The 16265-nt window shown below is 35.3% G+C and overlaps 1 protein-coding gene across 1 annotated transcript in view; it reads right to left on the bottom strand.

Annotated features, from left to right (window-relative positions):
- The window catches only part of LOC130231535 (serine/threonine-protein kinase Nek9-like), a 34517-nt gene extending 21233 nt beyond the window's left edge, over positions 1–13284 (bottom strand). The window contains exons 1-3 of the mRNA XM_056460877.1: positions 13217–13284; positions 1816–1869; positions 963–1044 (exon numbers count right to left, since the gene is read on the bottom strand). Of these exons, the coding sequence (XP_056316852.1) occupies positions 963–1044; positions 1816–1830 (97 nt within the window). The 5' untranslated portion in view covers positions 1831–1869; positions 13217–13284. The remainder of the gene's footprint in view (positions 1–962; positions 1045–1815; positions 1870–13216) is intronic.
- Positions 13285–16265: the final 2981 nt, after the last annotated feature.

Below are 16265 nucleotides of genomic sequence, written 5' to 3'. Positions count from 1 at the left end.
CAGCACCGTGGGAAGGCATGACCTCGACATCTGGTTCCTCAGAGGCATGAGGGGATTAATTTCCCCCCGCCCCCTCTCATTCCCTCTTGGGATCTCTATGGTGCTTTTGAGCTTTCAGAGCCAGGGCGAGCCATGTCCTCCAGGAGTTGGAGCTCACTCCACTCGGAGCATTGCATCCTCTTGGGCGCTAGTACGCGCGCTTCTCTAACTGATATCTGTAGAGCTGCAGGCTGGGCGACACAATACATTTGCAAGATTTTATAACCTGCGAGTGGAGCCGGTTTCCCTATGTGTGCAAGGAAACCCTGGTGAATGATGAAATTCGGTTTGTTGTAAAACGTTTGCTGCGCCTTTCTCTCTACCACAGAGATATGTGTGCCTTCTTGGGAGTTCCCCGGTTGTGGCGTTTTCCATACATTTTCCCATAGTGGAAGTTTCCACATAGCATTGAAGTTCCCCTCCCACTGGAGAATAAAACGGTTACAGAAGTAACCCTCGCTCCCCGAGGGGGGAACGGAAATGCTATGCTCCTTAGCCACAGCAATTACCACTTAGCTGTTAGCAGTAAAAGGCTCTTCAGCTAGAAAAGGTAACTCAGTGTTGCATGGCTGGCATCTTTATCTCATCTTTAAATCTCATTGGCATTTCATTGGGCCTTGTTTTACTCTTTCAGATGATTGGCTACTGACGAAATTCCGATAGTGGAAGTTTCCAGGTAGCGTTTCCATAGCATAGCAGAGCAAAAAAAAATAAGCTTCTCCACCACACACAAAAGAAGGATTTTCAAAATTGAAATGAAAAAATGTATCTCACTGCTAAAACAACATTAAATCCATTCATTTTCAAAAGAGTCTGCTGATTTTATAGTAAAAACACTGAATTGCTACACATTTAATTAAGCATGATTTGGTTTTTAAAATTACAAACAGATGTTGGTCAAGTTCATTGTGAAATATACTAACCATTCGAAAGAGGAAGTCCTTTGCTGTCATCCGAGGAACTAATCTCTTCATGGTCGGCAGAGGGTTTCTTATAGTCTTGCATCTTTATATAAAAAACAATAATATTGATATTTTCTTGAAACATTTAATGTGTTTAGGGGAACGTGCTGCAATGTTGTCATCCTAACTAATTAAACATTAGCTACAGGATTGAAATAGTCTTGTTGCAAAGATGCATGACCATAGAAAAATGTCTATTATTTTGCGCTCAACAGAGAAGAAAAGAACGAAAAATAACTCAAATTAATTGAAAGTATATATATATATATATATATATATATATATATATATATATATATATATATATATATATATATATATATATATATATATATATATAAAATAATAATAATGCTGTGCTGAATAAGTGCAGGTTACTGACCAATTTTGTGTGTCCTGTAGTTTTTTGTTTTGCTTTAAATTATATTGTGTTTGTAGAAAAACTGCTTTTTTAAACATCTCAAATATACACACATGGTGTTTTTTGTCAAATACTCTTGTACACTATTATAGATTCATTAATAAAAAATAAACATACATGATTACCGTAAAATATTTTAGTTAAATAAAATTAACCTAATGCATTTTTAACTCAAATATCATAAAACTGACTTAGAAGAGATTGTATAACTTAACAAATTAAGTTAAAACATAATTTGATTAGTTTATTCTTATTGTTAACAAAGATCAGCGTTTATAAATGTTTTAATTAAATATGTTGTCATGACTTGCTGATCACACATTTTTTCAGTGAGCTAAATTACGTTATTGCAAGTTAATTTTATCCATCCAATTAAAGTAATTGCCAACTTACCTTTAGTTCAGACATGTTTTCACCTCACAGAAGACCTTCACAACTTATCAATATCTGCGAAACACAAAATAATGAATTACTTCTAGATATCAAGAATGTTAGGTCCTTTTAACAAAAACATGCTACATCAACCTTGTTCAAGCTCTTGTTCTGACCAAACCTGGACCATTTCAATGCACTTCCAGCCAATACTAACTTCTGTCTCTGCAAGTGATCCAGAATGCAGCAAGACTGCAACACTGTCTCTTTTATGGATGTAACCCTCTATTTTAACAATCTAAGAGCATAATGGTCACACCACAGCTGCACTTAGGGTGTGTGCAAATCCAATTTGGTTATTTTAAATACGGGAAAAATGTCTGTGTGGCCAGCACATTGTCTAAAAAGGTTGTCCTTATAGTCTTAATTAGTTTTGAGTGTGTTTTGGGCATACATTTAAAGTATTATTACTGGTCTGTAAATCACTAAATGGCCTAGGAGCTCAATACATTACAGATATGCTCACTGAATACAAACCTAACAGATCACTCAGATCTTTAGGATCATGTAAACTAGAAACTCCAAGAGTTCAGTCAAAGCAGAGTGAATCGGCTTTCAGCTATTACGCCCCTCGCTGCTGGAATCAGCTTCCAGAAATGATCAGATGTGCTCCAACATTAGGCTCATTCAAATCATGTCTGCACTGTAAAAAATAAATTGTTGAGAAAACATAAAAAAATAAGGCAACTTGATGCAGTAAGAACTTTGAGTTGTCTCAACAACTGTTTTTTAGTTGTTCTCAGTAACAATATTTTGTTCAGCTAACATAATTTTCTTTATTCATGCAAGGTTGGTTATTGTATTGTACTAACAAAGATATTCTTGTCACATCAACTGAAGCAACAGTTACTGCTATTGAGTCAATTAATTTTTTTCCGTTCAGTGGATGGTTTTTTTCAAATTTGCAAAATAAGTAATTAGTACTTGTTAGAATTTCATTGTTTTTAATCATTCTACTTACAAATGACATACACAAACTTACTACTACTTCAATTTATTTCCATTGAAAGCAACAGATAACCAAGCTTTACGTCAGGAAATTCCACAAATGTTTGTAAATATTTTAAGATTAAAAAGTGCTTCAAATCACAAACTTCGCAGTATAGACTTTTCTGCTAATTTGTAGGCACATATGCTAGCTTTAAAATTTTAACCTAAAAATTTAATAACAGCACAGGAATTAACAATTTAAACATTGCATTTAACAAAAACAAAATTTGCTTTGAATGCTTTTATGCACAAAAAGGTTGATTTGGACGCCAGTTTTCATAAACATTCAAACCAAAAATGTTAAGTTAAGTGCTTGGGTGTCTTGAAAAAATCAAAATATTAAAATCTAAACCGTTTAATTTTAAAACCTTTAATGGTAACTCTTTATAATAACTACACACTATGAATTATTAGCAAAGCATTAACTAATAGTTAATTCATTATTTGTTAAGCATTAACTCTACATTATTAGACGTTAGTAAGCACTTTATAAATACAGCTACAAATGCTGTTATAAGCTCATAATGTGCTTAATGAATGTATTTTCATACTTTGCTATTTATTAATTGTTCCTTACTAAATTCAGTATTGTATTATTTACAAACCATAAGAGTAGTTGGTGGTTTTAAGATTATTCAGAATGAGTTTTTAAATGATAAATAAACTATTCAAATGAACATTTATATATATTACTATTAGTTAATTTTTATGTTAATAAATGCTTTATTAACTGAACTTCACCCTGTTTTGTGACCTAATCTAAAATGAGGACTATTTTTGCTTTATAAATCCCTTATAAATGACAATTAGAGGCTGAGTATCAAATGAACAATAAATGTTTGCAATCTTATCTAAAAAAATTTAATTACCATAAAGTTTAAACATTGCCGAATAACAGAAATGTCAAAATACAATTAGCAATAAATACAACTGAATAAAATAGGATGAAACAACAATATATTAATTTAACAATATATTATGATACATTTCAGTGTTATTTAGCAAAGTTTAAACTGTACAGTAACTTTATTTTAGATAAGGTTGCAAAGATTTATTTTTTCATTTGATAGTTTTATTTGTGTATCTTTAAATAAATAGAAATGAATAACAGTTTATTTTCTTTTTTCTTGTTCAGAATATAACAGAGCCATTACTTGTCATTTATAAGGGATTTATAAAGCATAAATAGTCCTCACTTTAGGTCATAAAAACTGGATGAAGTAGACAAAGTATTCATTAACATATAAATTAACTATTAGTATATGCCTGAATAAGATATATGAATGTTTTTTGAACAGTTTATTAATAATGTACTTTTACATTCTGAATGATCTGAAAAAACACCAACTATTCTTAAATAACTGGTTTGTAAATACAACACTTATGAAATGAAAAAAATGAATCATTAACAAAGTATGAAAATACAATTAATTGCAATTAAAGAATAGAGCATTTGTAGCTATATTTATAAAGTGCTTACTAATGTCAATTAGAATGAATACTTACCAAATAAGTAACTATTTGCTAATGCTTAACAAATGACTCATAGTGTGTAGTTATTATAAAGTGTTACCCATTTGACTCACAGTTACCCATTTTACCCACAGTGCCTAAACAGTGGCTCTCATGGATCAGATTTAGTACTCAAAATGTACATTAGGTCTTTGCAACATCAGACCATTGACACAACACTGTTTACAGTATTAGTTCAACATCTTGATTTTAAGAGAAAGCACACGTTGTGTATATTCAGTCCCAAGCTCCATGAAAACATTATAAATTGTGTCAAAAGTGTACCGGAGTTCTTTGGGATAGGAAAAGTTGAGTGCATAAAGAAGGCCAAAGAGGTATGCCACAACACTTGAGGTATCTGCAATGTCTTCCAAAACAACAACCTCTTCCAGTACAACAGCAATGTTCTGGATCACTGGTGATGCTGTCCGGGTGTCATCGTCCGTAACAGAGAATGCCAACTGATACGCCCTTTGTTCCATCTTCAGTTTCCTGTGAAAGTACAATAAAAATATTTGAGCATAGAAAGTTTTAAGAGTGCTTTATCTACAAACAAGCAAGATATTATATTGCATGTACGGCTGTCATGCTTATGAAATTTAGTTGATTAATTGTCAAAGAAATAATAGCAATTTAATGGCAATTATAGAGATTAAATAATTTTAGCAATTACTTGTTTATTATAGGGCTATGACAATTAACACACTCTCACACATTTTAATAATTGTAATAAAGTTATTTATTCAGTTAAAAAATATACTGTTATCTTCCAGAAATATGAACATTCTGTAAATAACAAACCCTCATAATACAATGACCATGCAAACTTAATTGCAGTTAAGCAAAATAACTAGTTATATCAAATAATTGTGATCATAAAACTGCTATGTAATGTCTAGTTTGTCTGTAGGGGTACATAGTGTTATAATTCAAATCATTAAGCAAAAGTGAATGTGGCAATTAAACAGTCAACATGTAAATAACAAGAAGCCCAGATCTACAACCGCATAAATCATCAGGATTCATATGCAACATTTAATGTAGTGATTGGACTTTTAAAGTGATTTGTTTTAAAATACTGCCATAAATGAATAAATAAATAAATGCTGATATGTTGTACTCTGAATACAACAGATGCCATTTTGGTTGAAAAGAATATCACCTCGGACTCTCAGCACACCTCTAATTATATGTAATAGCAGACAAAGCAACAGTTTCTCTTGGATCTCTTTTACATCTTTCCTCTGACTACCTGCATAAATCAGTGAGCAGGTCTAAACTGGTACTGATATAGTACCTGATATCAAACTTTTAAAAATAACAAGATACACGTGAATGATAAAATTTACAAGATACGTTTATAAGTAAATTTACTTCTTATACCTTAAGGTCAGAAGAATTGTAATTTCTGTTAATGATACCTAAATTAAACATTTTAACCCAGCTAATCAAGGTTATCATGAAAGCTCCCAATAGATTGGAGCTCAACTTTTCAAGACACCAGCCATGCAGAAGCAAGTTTGGACACTCAAGCTTTAAACCATTTAGAGTGTTTGATACCTACTTTACATTTCTTGAAAAGGTTAGTTTGTTTCTCTCGAAGAAACAAAGGCAGGCCCTCCAAAGCAGCCGTCCTTCTGTGATTAACAATTTCTGTTGTCTGCAAAAACATAAAAAGATACAACCAAAAAGTCACAGTATGAAAACTGAAATATCATCAACTACATAGATCAAAAACATGTAAATAATGAAAATTATTAACTTGCCCTTTCATCAAGTCTTTCCAGGAGCTCTTCCATTTCATGTCCAAACGCTCCTTTTCTGGCTATGTATAATTTCAGAAGCTTTGGTGTGTACTAGTCAGTGGCTGCCTTGAAGACTCCTAAAAGGTCTTTGTTGGTGATGCGGAAAAGGATTCTTCAGAGGAGTCGAGACTAGCAGTATCAAGTGATGAAACTGATGGAAGGCTACTGGTTTCATAAACTGATGACTTGCACCACTGAATATGCAAGACTGCTTTTCCACTGGGCAATTCTGAGATGTCAGACAGGTTACAAAGTGCATTGCCAAAATCAGCATCCTCAAACTTAAGGCAAAACTGTCCTTGTAGTTGCAGCTTCTCTTGAAGAATATTGATGAGAGATTCCACTGATTCAGGCACTTCAGGAAGCTGGACTCGCCGGGCTTCAGTGGAGGAAATGATGACTCGTAGTAACAAAGGCTGTAAATAAACAAGAAGCCAATTTTAATTACTAAATTTAGGCAATAAATAAAATAATTAGATAGTTAATGTGTTACATACCATTGTAAAGGACATTTAATGCTGCAAATAGGTGCTCAGGGTCTTGAACACTTTTGATCCCACACTGTATGGAATTAATGGGTGAATTTAGGTCACTAGAGTCAAAGGTAACCATGTAAGCATAGTGGCTTTCAACAAGTTCATAAGATCTCAAATGTTCTACATACCAGACAGAAACCCTTTTTGTTATAAAGGACACTTTGGAAGAATGGATCAACACGCTTTCTATTCTGAAGAACTCAGGCTGCCCATTGCATTGTCCTGCCGATATGATCATGTTCTTGGCAGGACACTGCAATGGACATCTTCACTTGAAGTGCTGAATTTGCAGTTTTTACACTGCATGAACTCTTGAAGAGATCGTCCTGAAAACAGAAATAAGCAGTTATAATCTTGTATTGTTAAATCACAACTTTACATTAAATATAATCCTTACAAAAATATATTTGAAAAAGCTACACACTTAAAAGCTTTTAACATTTTTCAAGTTTATGCCCTCATATTTTAACATGAAACATGTTTGGGAGCAGACAATGATATTGATATCAATATATGATATTGATGTATACAGAGGAGTCCACAAATAATGTAATATAGTTAGTAATAATATATTCTTTGAAATTAAGACTATTTTAAACCTAATAGGAACCATTTATATTAAGTTTGACAGTATTAAATAACGTTTTAGGCAATATTTTATAAATAGAAAAATGTAGACTACATTTACGTATTACTTTATCTAATATCCGTGCTTTATGTATGCGTCAAAAATTTAAAAGTACAACTTACGGTCTCTCACTCGCTTTTAGTGATGGGAAGTTCGGATCAAATAACTGACTCGGACCTTTGAGTCTCGTTCGTTGAGATGAACGAATCTTTTTTCGAATCATTTCTTTCAATTTGCCAAAACTTTATTAAAATGATACACGTTGCTTCCAAACGCATCTACAACTAGCCCAGACGTTGATCACACTACAAACAAATCATAACTTGAATGCTATAAGAAAAAGAAAATAATCGTTTGTTTAGCTGGTCTTTTGTCTATAATTATGTCAGCTCAGCTCTTCTGACAGGTCTTAAAATTTGAGTGGTTCGTTTTCGTCAACCACTGGTCTTTGACATCACGTGACAGCAGGTAAAGCGAAATGCCTCAACGCCGAGGACTCGAGAGATGATTTCAAATTTTTCCGGCTCTGACGGCATTATGTTTGCCTTCTGTCTTTTACGTGATTAACGAATGACTCAAACCCGATAGAGGACTCGAAAAATGAACGAATCACTCCCAGAGACGACTCATCATTCTCGAGTCATACAAAAGATTCGTTCATAATGAACGAATCGTTCAAGAACGACCCATCACCAGGCGTATCACACAGACGAACGTGCACACAGAGAGAAGCACGTTAAATGAGAAAAATGTGAAAACTCGCCAGAGAAAAGAAAACGTGTCACCTAAAAACAGACAAAACGTCTGAGTTCCCTAACGTAAATGTGTCAATATGGTCCCATAAGCCATCTTTTATCAGTGACAAATAGTTTAGCATAATGATGTAATTTTAGTGTTATCAAACATTTTAAACTTAAACGGCACCGAAAAGCAGTTTCCGTTAAACTTTTCCAAGTAATAGCTTCGAAAGCTCTGGGCAATCGACGACCGTGCCGAGCTCACGGTGCTCATGCCGCCCTCTCTAAAAAGTTAAGTGCGGGGCGTGGGCGGGAAGGATGTCGCGCAGGGTCTCCATGCCTCCCTGGGCGATTAATCCGCCACTGAATGGCATGAATACACGTAAACATTTATGAGAGCTGGAACTATAGGCCACATGAATTGCCCACTGCATTTATAACTTAAGAATATGCAATTCTCGTCGCTACTAACAAACAGTCAGGTTGTCAATATAGTACAATTCATCGCATGCATAGAATTAGTGTTAAAAAGTGTTGTTACTCACCTACAGGAACATGGTAATGTTTAGTTCTTCGAAGAGTCGAAATATGCGTGAAGTCCGATATGGCACCAAGACAAAATGTAGATAAGGAGCGAAACGAATTGTCAAAATGGGGGAGGGTTGGCGCCGTTTTCGATCGTCGCGTCACGCATGCGCAATTTATTTAAATATCAACACGCCTGTTCAACACAAAAATGTATGTTCAGAAAACTCTGTTAAACATGTAGACACAACATTTTAGCAAATATTATTGACATAACATGTATTTTTATGTAGATCAGCAGTTATTAACAATTCTTAGTATATATGACAGAAAAAGTACAATGTGCTGAACAAATGGTGATTTTATTTTTTACAGTGTGAACACACATCTGTTTAGCTGTGCCTTTACTGAATGAGCACTGTGCTACGTCGAACATATCACGCTATGGTGTCTTTCTTTTCTTTTTCATTCCTTTATAACCTGTTTTAACACATTTTAATCTGTCTTTGCTTTTATCTGTCTATCATTATTAATATTTGTTTTTATTTTCTTATACTTGTCTCTTGGTGACGCAGTGGCGCAGTAGGTAGTGCTGTCGCCTCACAGCAAGAAGGTCGCTGGTTCATACCTCAGCTGGGTCAGCTGGCATTTCAATGTGGAGTTTGCAGGTCCTCCCCGTGTTCTCGTGGGTTTCCTCCGGGTGCTCCGGTTTCCCCCACAGTCCAAACACATGCAGAACAGGGCAATTGGGTAGGCTAAATTGTCCATAGTGTATGAGTTTGAATAAGTGTGTTTGAGTGTTTCCCAGAGATGGGTTGCAGCTGGAAGGGCACCCGCTGTGTAAAACATGCTGGATAAGTTGCCGGTTCATTCTGCTGTGGCGACCCCAGATTAAGAAAGGGACTAAGCCGAAAAGAAAATGAATGAATACTTGTCTTTTATTCTTGTTTATGTAAAGAACTTTGAATTGCGACTGTGTTTGAAATGTGCTATATAAATAAACGTGTCTTGCCTTGCCTTATTCTCTTAATGAGTTATGGGTGGGATTTGAGAATAAACCAATCAGAGTCTCATCTCTCATTCCCTTTAAAAGTCAGTTGCTTCACTTCATGGCGCATCTGCTATTTACCTGGCGGACTTTGTAAGTGGAAAAACTGAACACTTCACTAGCGAGAAAACAATTAAACAGAGCATCTACAGCGTGAGAATGAGCCTCCTCCAATCGGCTTTTACTTTCACTTTCTCTTTTTCGTGGATATGTGTTGTAGGCACAGACATCCATTAGCCTACACAATTAATTTAGTTTGTTAAGAACAAAGATTTGTGTCTAATTTCTAATTTCTAATTGTTCTAATTTCCAGCAAATGAATAAATGAACAGTAATAATGAAGTGTGGCCTAACAACTGAGTTATATCCAAACACATGTCCTGTTCTTATGAACCATATGGTCCAAAAGCTGACAGGTGGACAAATCTATGCTTTAAATAAAACAAATATAAATATGCATATAATAAATAATACTGCTATAATACTGCTAATAATAACATTATAATTGGCATGAATAAACTGAAAAAGCCCCCCGAGGTGAAGAAGGCATGGAGGCAGTGGTTTTTATTTTTATGTAGAAAATAATAATTTTTGTATTATTGAAATTCTTTTTCATTTGTAAAGATATTTGCTTATTGCTGTACATCCTGCATGTTTTAAACAATGTGTAAGCGTGGCGCACAACTGACGTGCTCTGCGCTGGACTTTAGACCTTTCAGCTGGTCTATTAAGCAGTCTATTTTAGTTTCACAAAATAACAACGATTCTTTTCTAGACTCCCAAACACCCATTAGTCCACAAAGTGGCGCAAATGGATTTGCCATTTAAACAACGTAGCGCAAAACAGGAAAATTAAGGTTGCGCTGGTCTGAAAAGAAGCAACACGTCGGGGCAAACATGTCTTGCACCTTATTGCGCTGGGTGTATGATAGGGCCCCTAATGTCTTGGTACGCACTTGTTTAAAGTGCCTACATAAAGCAGGGGACAGCCTAACTGCAGCAATACAAGGTCTGTCTTCTAACCAAAAACATGCTTTGAACTTGATTCCAGTGCAAAACCACTAGGTGGCAACATTTTGCGGGTGACTGACCACATGCTCCATTTGGGGAATGGCCCAGCCCATGCACCGTCCCGCTATCAAGACAGTCAAGGGCAAAAAAGTGCACAGGTCCACCTCCAACACAATTGTTGTGGATGCACAGGAAAGCTCAACCATTAACTTGCCACTAAACTCAGGCTAAGCAACCACCCTGGAGAGGAAGCATCAATTTTCACCTAAATGCTTCTTGGTATATGTTCAGAAAGTCTTGCATTACAACATACTTTATGCCCAAAATGTTATTGTTCAAAGACAAAACAGCATTATCCAAGAGATATTAAAGACATGATAATAATTTTTTTGCTGCTAGAGAGTGCATATTCATAACAACAGTTGTAGATTGACAAAGCAGAACCTGAGTGTGGAGTAGTGATGCCCAGATGGCGGTTATATCTGTGGACGCTGCGTGTAATCTGTGGGTCGGGTCAGGTGATAAAAAAATACATTATGATTAATTGCGGGTGGATGTAGCGCGACATGGCAGTGGACCAGCAAAAAAGCAGAGAGTGGGCTGATGAGATGCTCAAAATAATGGATGAAGTGCAAGAGTAGCCTACTATTCAAAGCTTCAGTTAGAGGAGTCATCAGAGGAAAATCTGCTATCCTTCTGGGAGAAACTAGCTTATTTCCACAACTGCAGCATCTTGCGACGAGAATCTTGTTCATTCCTACAGCACGCGGTGCGAGCGAACGCTCATTCAGTGCAGCTGGCCGCGATTTGGAGGCGAGATGGAATCGCCCGAATTTAAGCACAGTAGATGCTGTTCTGTTTTTGCACAGTGCGAAGAAAAAGGCCAAGTAAACATGACATAGCTGCTGTTTAGGCTGAAGTGGTTATCTTGTTCCTGTATCTGTAAAAGCTCAAATGTCTTTTTTTTACTTTCTGTATCTATTTGAAAATGAAGAAAATATTGTGTAAAGACAAACTTTTGTTTTTATAAATTATTGTTCATTTAAAAACGTTTACGATTAACGTATTATTTTACAATCAGAGATGTACAGATTAAAGCTCACTGAATCTGCTGTTAATATCCATGGTGACCAGAGCCGGCGCATCCATAGAGGCGACCCAGGCAGCAGAATAGACAGGGCAGCGTCCACGATACCCCCCGCCCCCGTGTTCTCTTTTTCGTCTGTGACAATCCCCCCACTGCCTCGGTCCTTGCTGTCGTACGCACAATCACACTGCATCTCTCATTTTTTGCTTTCAGTATGAGGGCGGCATGTTCAGTATGCTCCAGCCCTGACAGTGATCTATCATGCCTAAAACAAAGAATTAAATTATTAAAGTGACGATCCAGTGCAGGTCGGGTGCGGATACATATATCAGATAAAAAATATGTGCGGGTGTGTGGATGATTAGTATGAAGCCGTGGATTCGGGTGTCATTTCAGCTGATCCACGTATCTCTAGTGTGGAGACATTTGAGTTGTCGTTTTCACATCGAATGAGACACAGAAGTCATGTTCATAAATGGGTATGTTTCTCAATTGGTGGCAGACTGCACTTGTCAATTTCATATCAATTTCATTGCCCTTTTCACATAAAACAAAGACTGACTAGTCTCCTATGTGGAATCCTCCAGTCTGTTCATTTACATAACTCAAAGTGACCTATTGAAAGAGAACAGTATTTATTGAGCATAAAGTGATTTATTGACTACATCACCAATTTAGTCTGATTTTCAATTGCCACTTGCTTCAAATTCATGCTGCTGTCATTTGCTAACAAATCAACTATCAGCTCTAGATTACTTTATCTAAACTCTTTTAAAACAAGCTTCTGTTTTTAACCTTCGAATCTTTAAAATGTTTAAATAAATAAATTAGAAAATATACACTACACTTGACCACAATAACTGGGGCTTCTGTCAAGACTTACATATTGTTGGTCATTTGTTGATTTTATGTGCTTTATTATCTTCTTTTTAAATTGCTTTGGATAAAAGAAGCTGCTAAATGAATAAACAAAGATGTAAAGGCAAAAAAACATAAACGAATAAAATTAAGTAACAATATTATAATAAATATGATATAATACGAATATTAAGAATATAATATGTAGACAATAAATGTGATGATAATATATATATATATATATATATATATATATATATATATATATATATATATATATATATATATATATATATATGTCTAAGAAGAATGAAGAACATTTGCCATTCAATAGAAATAATACATAATTCTAGCATAATATCTAATAAATAGTTTATAAAAATTACTGTAAAATAATCTTAATGGATGTCCTGTTATCAATCTTTTTTTATGTTATGCCAACTTCCATTCACAGACCTGTCTGTAAGCATCTAGTAAACCTAGTTAAACTGCACTTAACTGGCTTAGGTGTGTTTAATTAGAGTTGTACAATGGGCATTCAGGACCAAGTTTGTACTCCCCAGGTGTACAACTTATTGCAAACTGTACAAATGTATATATTAATATTCCATTAAACTGAACCTACCTTGTTGTAGTCTTGCTTAACAATCTTGCGTGTCTTGGTACCTTACTGAACAACGCGATGAATAGACTTTCCCATTAATTCCTCTTTCTCTTTCCCCTCCCCAGAACAATTTAAAACAAGTTAAAACCTTCTGTCCAATGTAAGTGTCTGACCTCACATATGCTCTTCTGGAAGATTGGCCAACAATTCCCTTAAACACACTCCGAAACTTTGTAGAAAATAAAAGTGTTTGCAGAAGAGTTGAAGCTATTTTTGACCTTATTTTTTTTAAACTTATGAGTGAGCAGAGCCATTGGAACATTGTCGTCTTTAAATTTCCATGAAAAATCTGGTTCATTCCATTAATGTTTTTCAGACATAAAAACAGCTTGTTATGCAGCTTGATATAGCAAACTGGTATGTTCATATATAATTTACATTTTGTCAAAAACAACAAAATGCCTAAATAATTCCTAGTCATTTTTTTCCCATAGTCAAATGAATTAGAAGTCTAAGAAGAAGGTAAGTAGCTTCAAATGGTGGGCCAACTCTATTTTAAACCCTACGGATGAACACTGGTATGTTCATTAGAAAAGTCCTAAATCATTTAGACATACAGTATATGTAGTTATTGTAAGGATGGCTAAATCTCCATAATATCAAACCCCAAGAACTGTTATGGAATTGCACAAGGTAAGACCAGGACAATTGTCATGCAATAAAACAAACGTTCTAATCTGAGAAGATCAGCTAAGAAACAAGTTGTTCAACTGTCTCAATCATACCCCCTCTCTGCCCTCTACTTTATCTTTTCCACCAGAGCAGTTCACTATAACTCCACACAGAATATCTAAGTTCTCAATATGGTGTATCTTGTGGCTCTATTTTCATGTTTGGTTTCATTTTAAATGTCTCTGTGTGATTGATAAAGTGGTCTTAATTTCACTGTTATATTTTTCAGTTTTACTTGTGTATGTTGATTTGGGTTTTGGCTTTGATAAGATCTTTGCCAGATGCTTCACTCCAGGGAAAATGGTGTACAAGTCCATCTATTAGCCCAATGACGAAACTAACAGCATGATCAAAGGTTAAATGCATGTAAGCCTTTTCTAGTGCATCTGAAAATAATTCTGTTATTTATTAGAATTTACTTATATTTGTTTTTAAGCTCCGAATTTAATCTGACTCTAATTTTGACCGTCAAATTTAGACTGTATTTCTAATTGTAAGAACGGATCACATTCATCATTTATGACTTAATTTAGAGTTTTGATTTATATCTGATTCCTTACTCCTCAGTTATACTTTCTGTAGGGACCAAATGCCGCTTAGAGTTTCATGACCCCAGTTTGAGTGTCTTTTCACGGACAGTATATCGACCCTCTGAATTAAGTCAGAGGGTGCAGGGTTAACTTATACTCAAATAGTCTGGTTGCCTACTGCTCACTCATCCTATAAAAATAGCTGATTTAGCCATTTCCATACAACTTGCTAATTTCAGCGATTAGATGGTTAAAAGATCTCCATGCTGTCATGCCAAAATGGTTCTGTCCAGTCAAATGTTCAATTCAATTTAATTCACCTTTATCTGTATAGCACTTTTACAGTGTAGATTGTGTCAAAGCAGCTTCACATAAAAGATCATAGTAAATTTGAACAGTGTAGTTCAGTTTTTAGTGTCAAAGTTCAGTTTAGCTCAGTTCAGTGTGGTTTAATAATCACTACTGAGAGCCCAAACACTGAAGAGCAAATCCAAATGTGTCTGTAGAATCGAAAGTCTAATCATGTCGAATCATGAAGGTAGTGACGACTCCACTTAATCTACTGGATATAAAAAGATTTCAGGAGAATTCAGAAAGAATCAAAACTTAACATTTTATTTGTCAGGTAAAATTGTACTATTCCAATTACATAATAAAACAATCAGAAAGCCAATTCAGTGAGGATACTGTAAAATACAACATCCATTACTCAAAGATCAATCTAAAGAGTTAGATCCCTGACCAGAGGAGTAGCTACATTTCAGCATAGAAATCTTAGAGACTCACGTGCTGCAACAGGGTGTCTTTCTACAAGATCCCCCTGACCCATCTCACACCTTTTCCTTCTTTTCCTTATATACTCTACTCAGAACAAACAACCATAAATTCAAGACAATAAAAATGCCACCAAGACCCTTGCCTGGTGAATTTGATGTGTTAATCATCTTTATGGGTGGAGCATCTGGCAAAGATTTTATCAAAGCCAAAAAACAAATCAACATATACAAGTGAAATATTACAGTGAAATTAAGACCATTTTACCAATCACACAGAGACATTTAAAACGATACCAAACATGAATATAGAGCTACAAGATACACCATATTAAAACCTTGGACATTTAATGTGAAATGTGAATGATCTGCTCTGGTGGAGAAAGTTAACTTAAAGGTCAAGAAAGGGGGGCTTGAGGTGAAAGGAGAAGGGTGAACTTTTTCGCATTCCCCCCTGGTGAGGTGTAGCTCTGTGGTTTCAGTCTACTCTCAATAGTCTCCGGAGGATTCGAATAGAACAGTTAAACAGCTGTTTTCCTTATCTTCTTAGATCAGAAAGTGTATTGTTGTATTGCATAGCAATTCTTGTGGTCTTGTCTCATAAAATTCCTCTACAGTTCTCAGTGTCTGATATTATGGAGAGATTTACGACGTACTCACACTATGTACAGTTGCCTTGAACCGGGCCAAAGCACGTTTGTCCCCCCTGTACTTACATTACATTTGGGCCTGGGCACGTTTACATCATTGAAGATGCTCTGTTCAGTAAGAAGCGCTCTCGCTCAGCACAGTGGAGATTTTATTAGTTATATCGTTTAGTGGTTTGATATGCAGTGACACACAGTCAAATATTTCACCGAACAGATCAGCCACTTTTGATGTTCATAAACAATCATAAAGTCCTCGTGCTGCAGGAATTAGGAGGTTTGCTGAAGGTGCAGCTGTCTTGCAGTGTCGGGGTTTGCTTCTTTAATAAACTACGACAGTTTGCGTTTATTGAACAGTAAAGAATGATTAATAAACACTTAGTCGCTT

Source organism: Danio aesculapii, chromosome 7 (assembly GCF_903798145.1).
Source record: "Danio aesculapii chromosome 7, fDanAes4.1, whole genome shotgun sequence".
Lineage (NCBI taxonomy): Eukaryota > Metazoa > Chordata > Actinopteri > Cypriniformes > Danionidae > Danio > Danio aesculapii.
The sequence above is the reverse complement of the archived record's forward strand: the minus strand, read 5'-3'. Positions and strand labels throughout refer to the sequence as shown.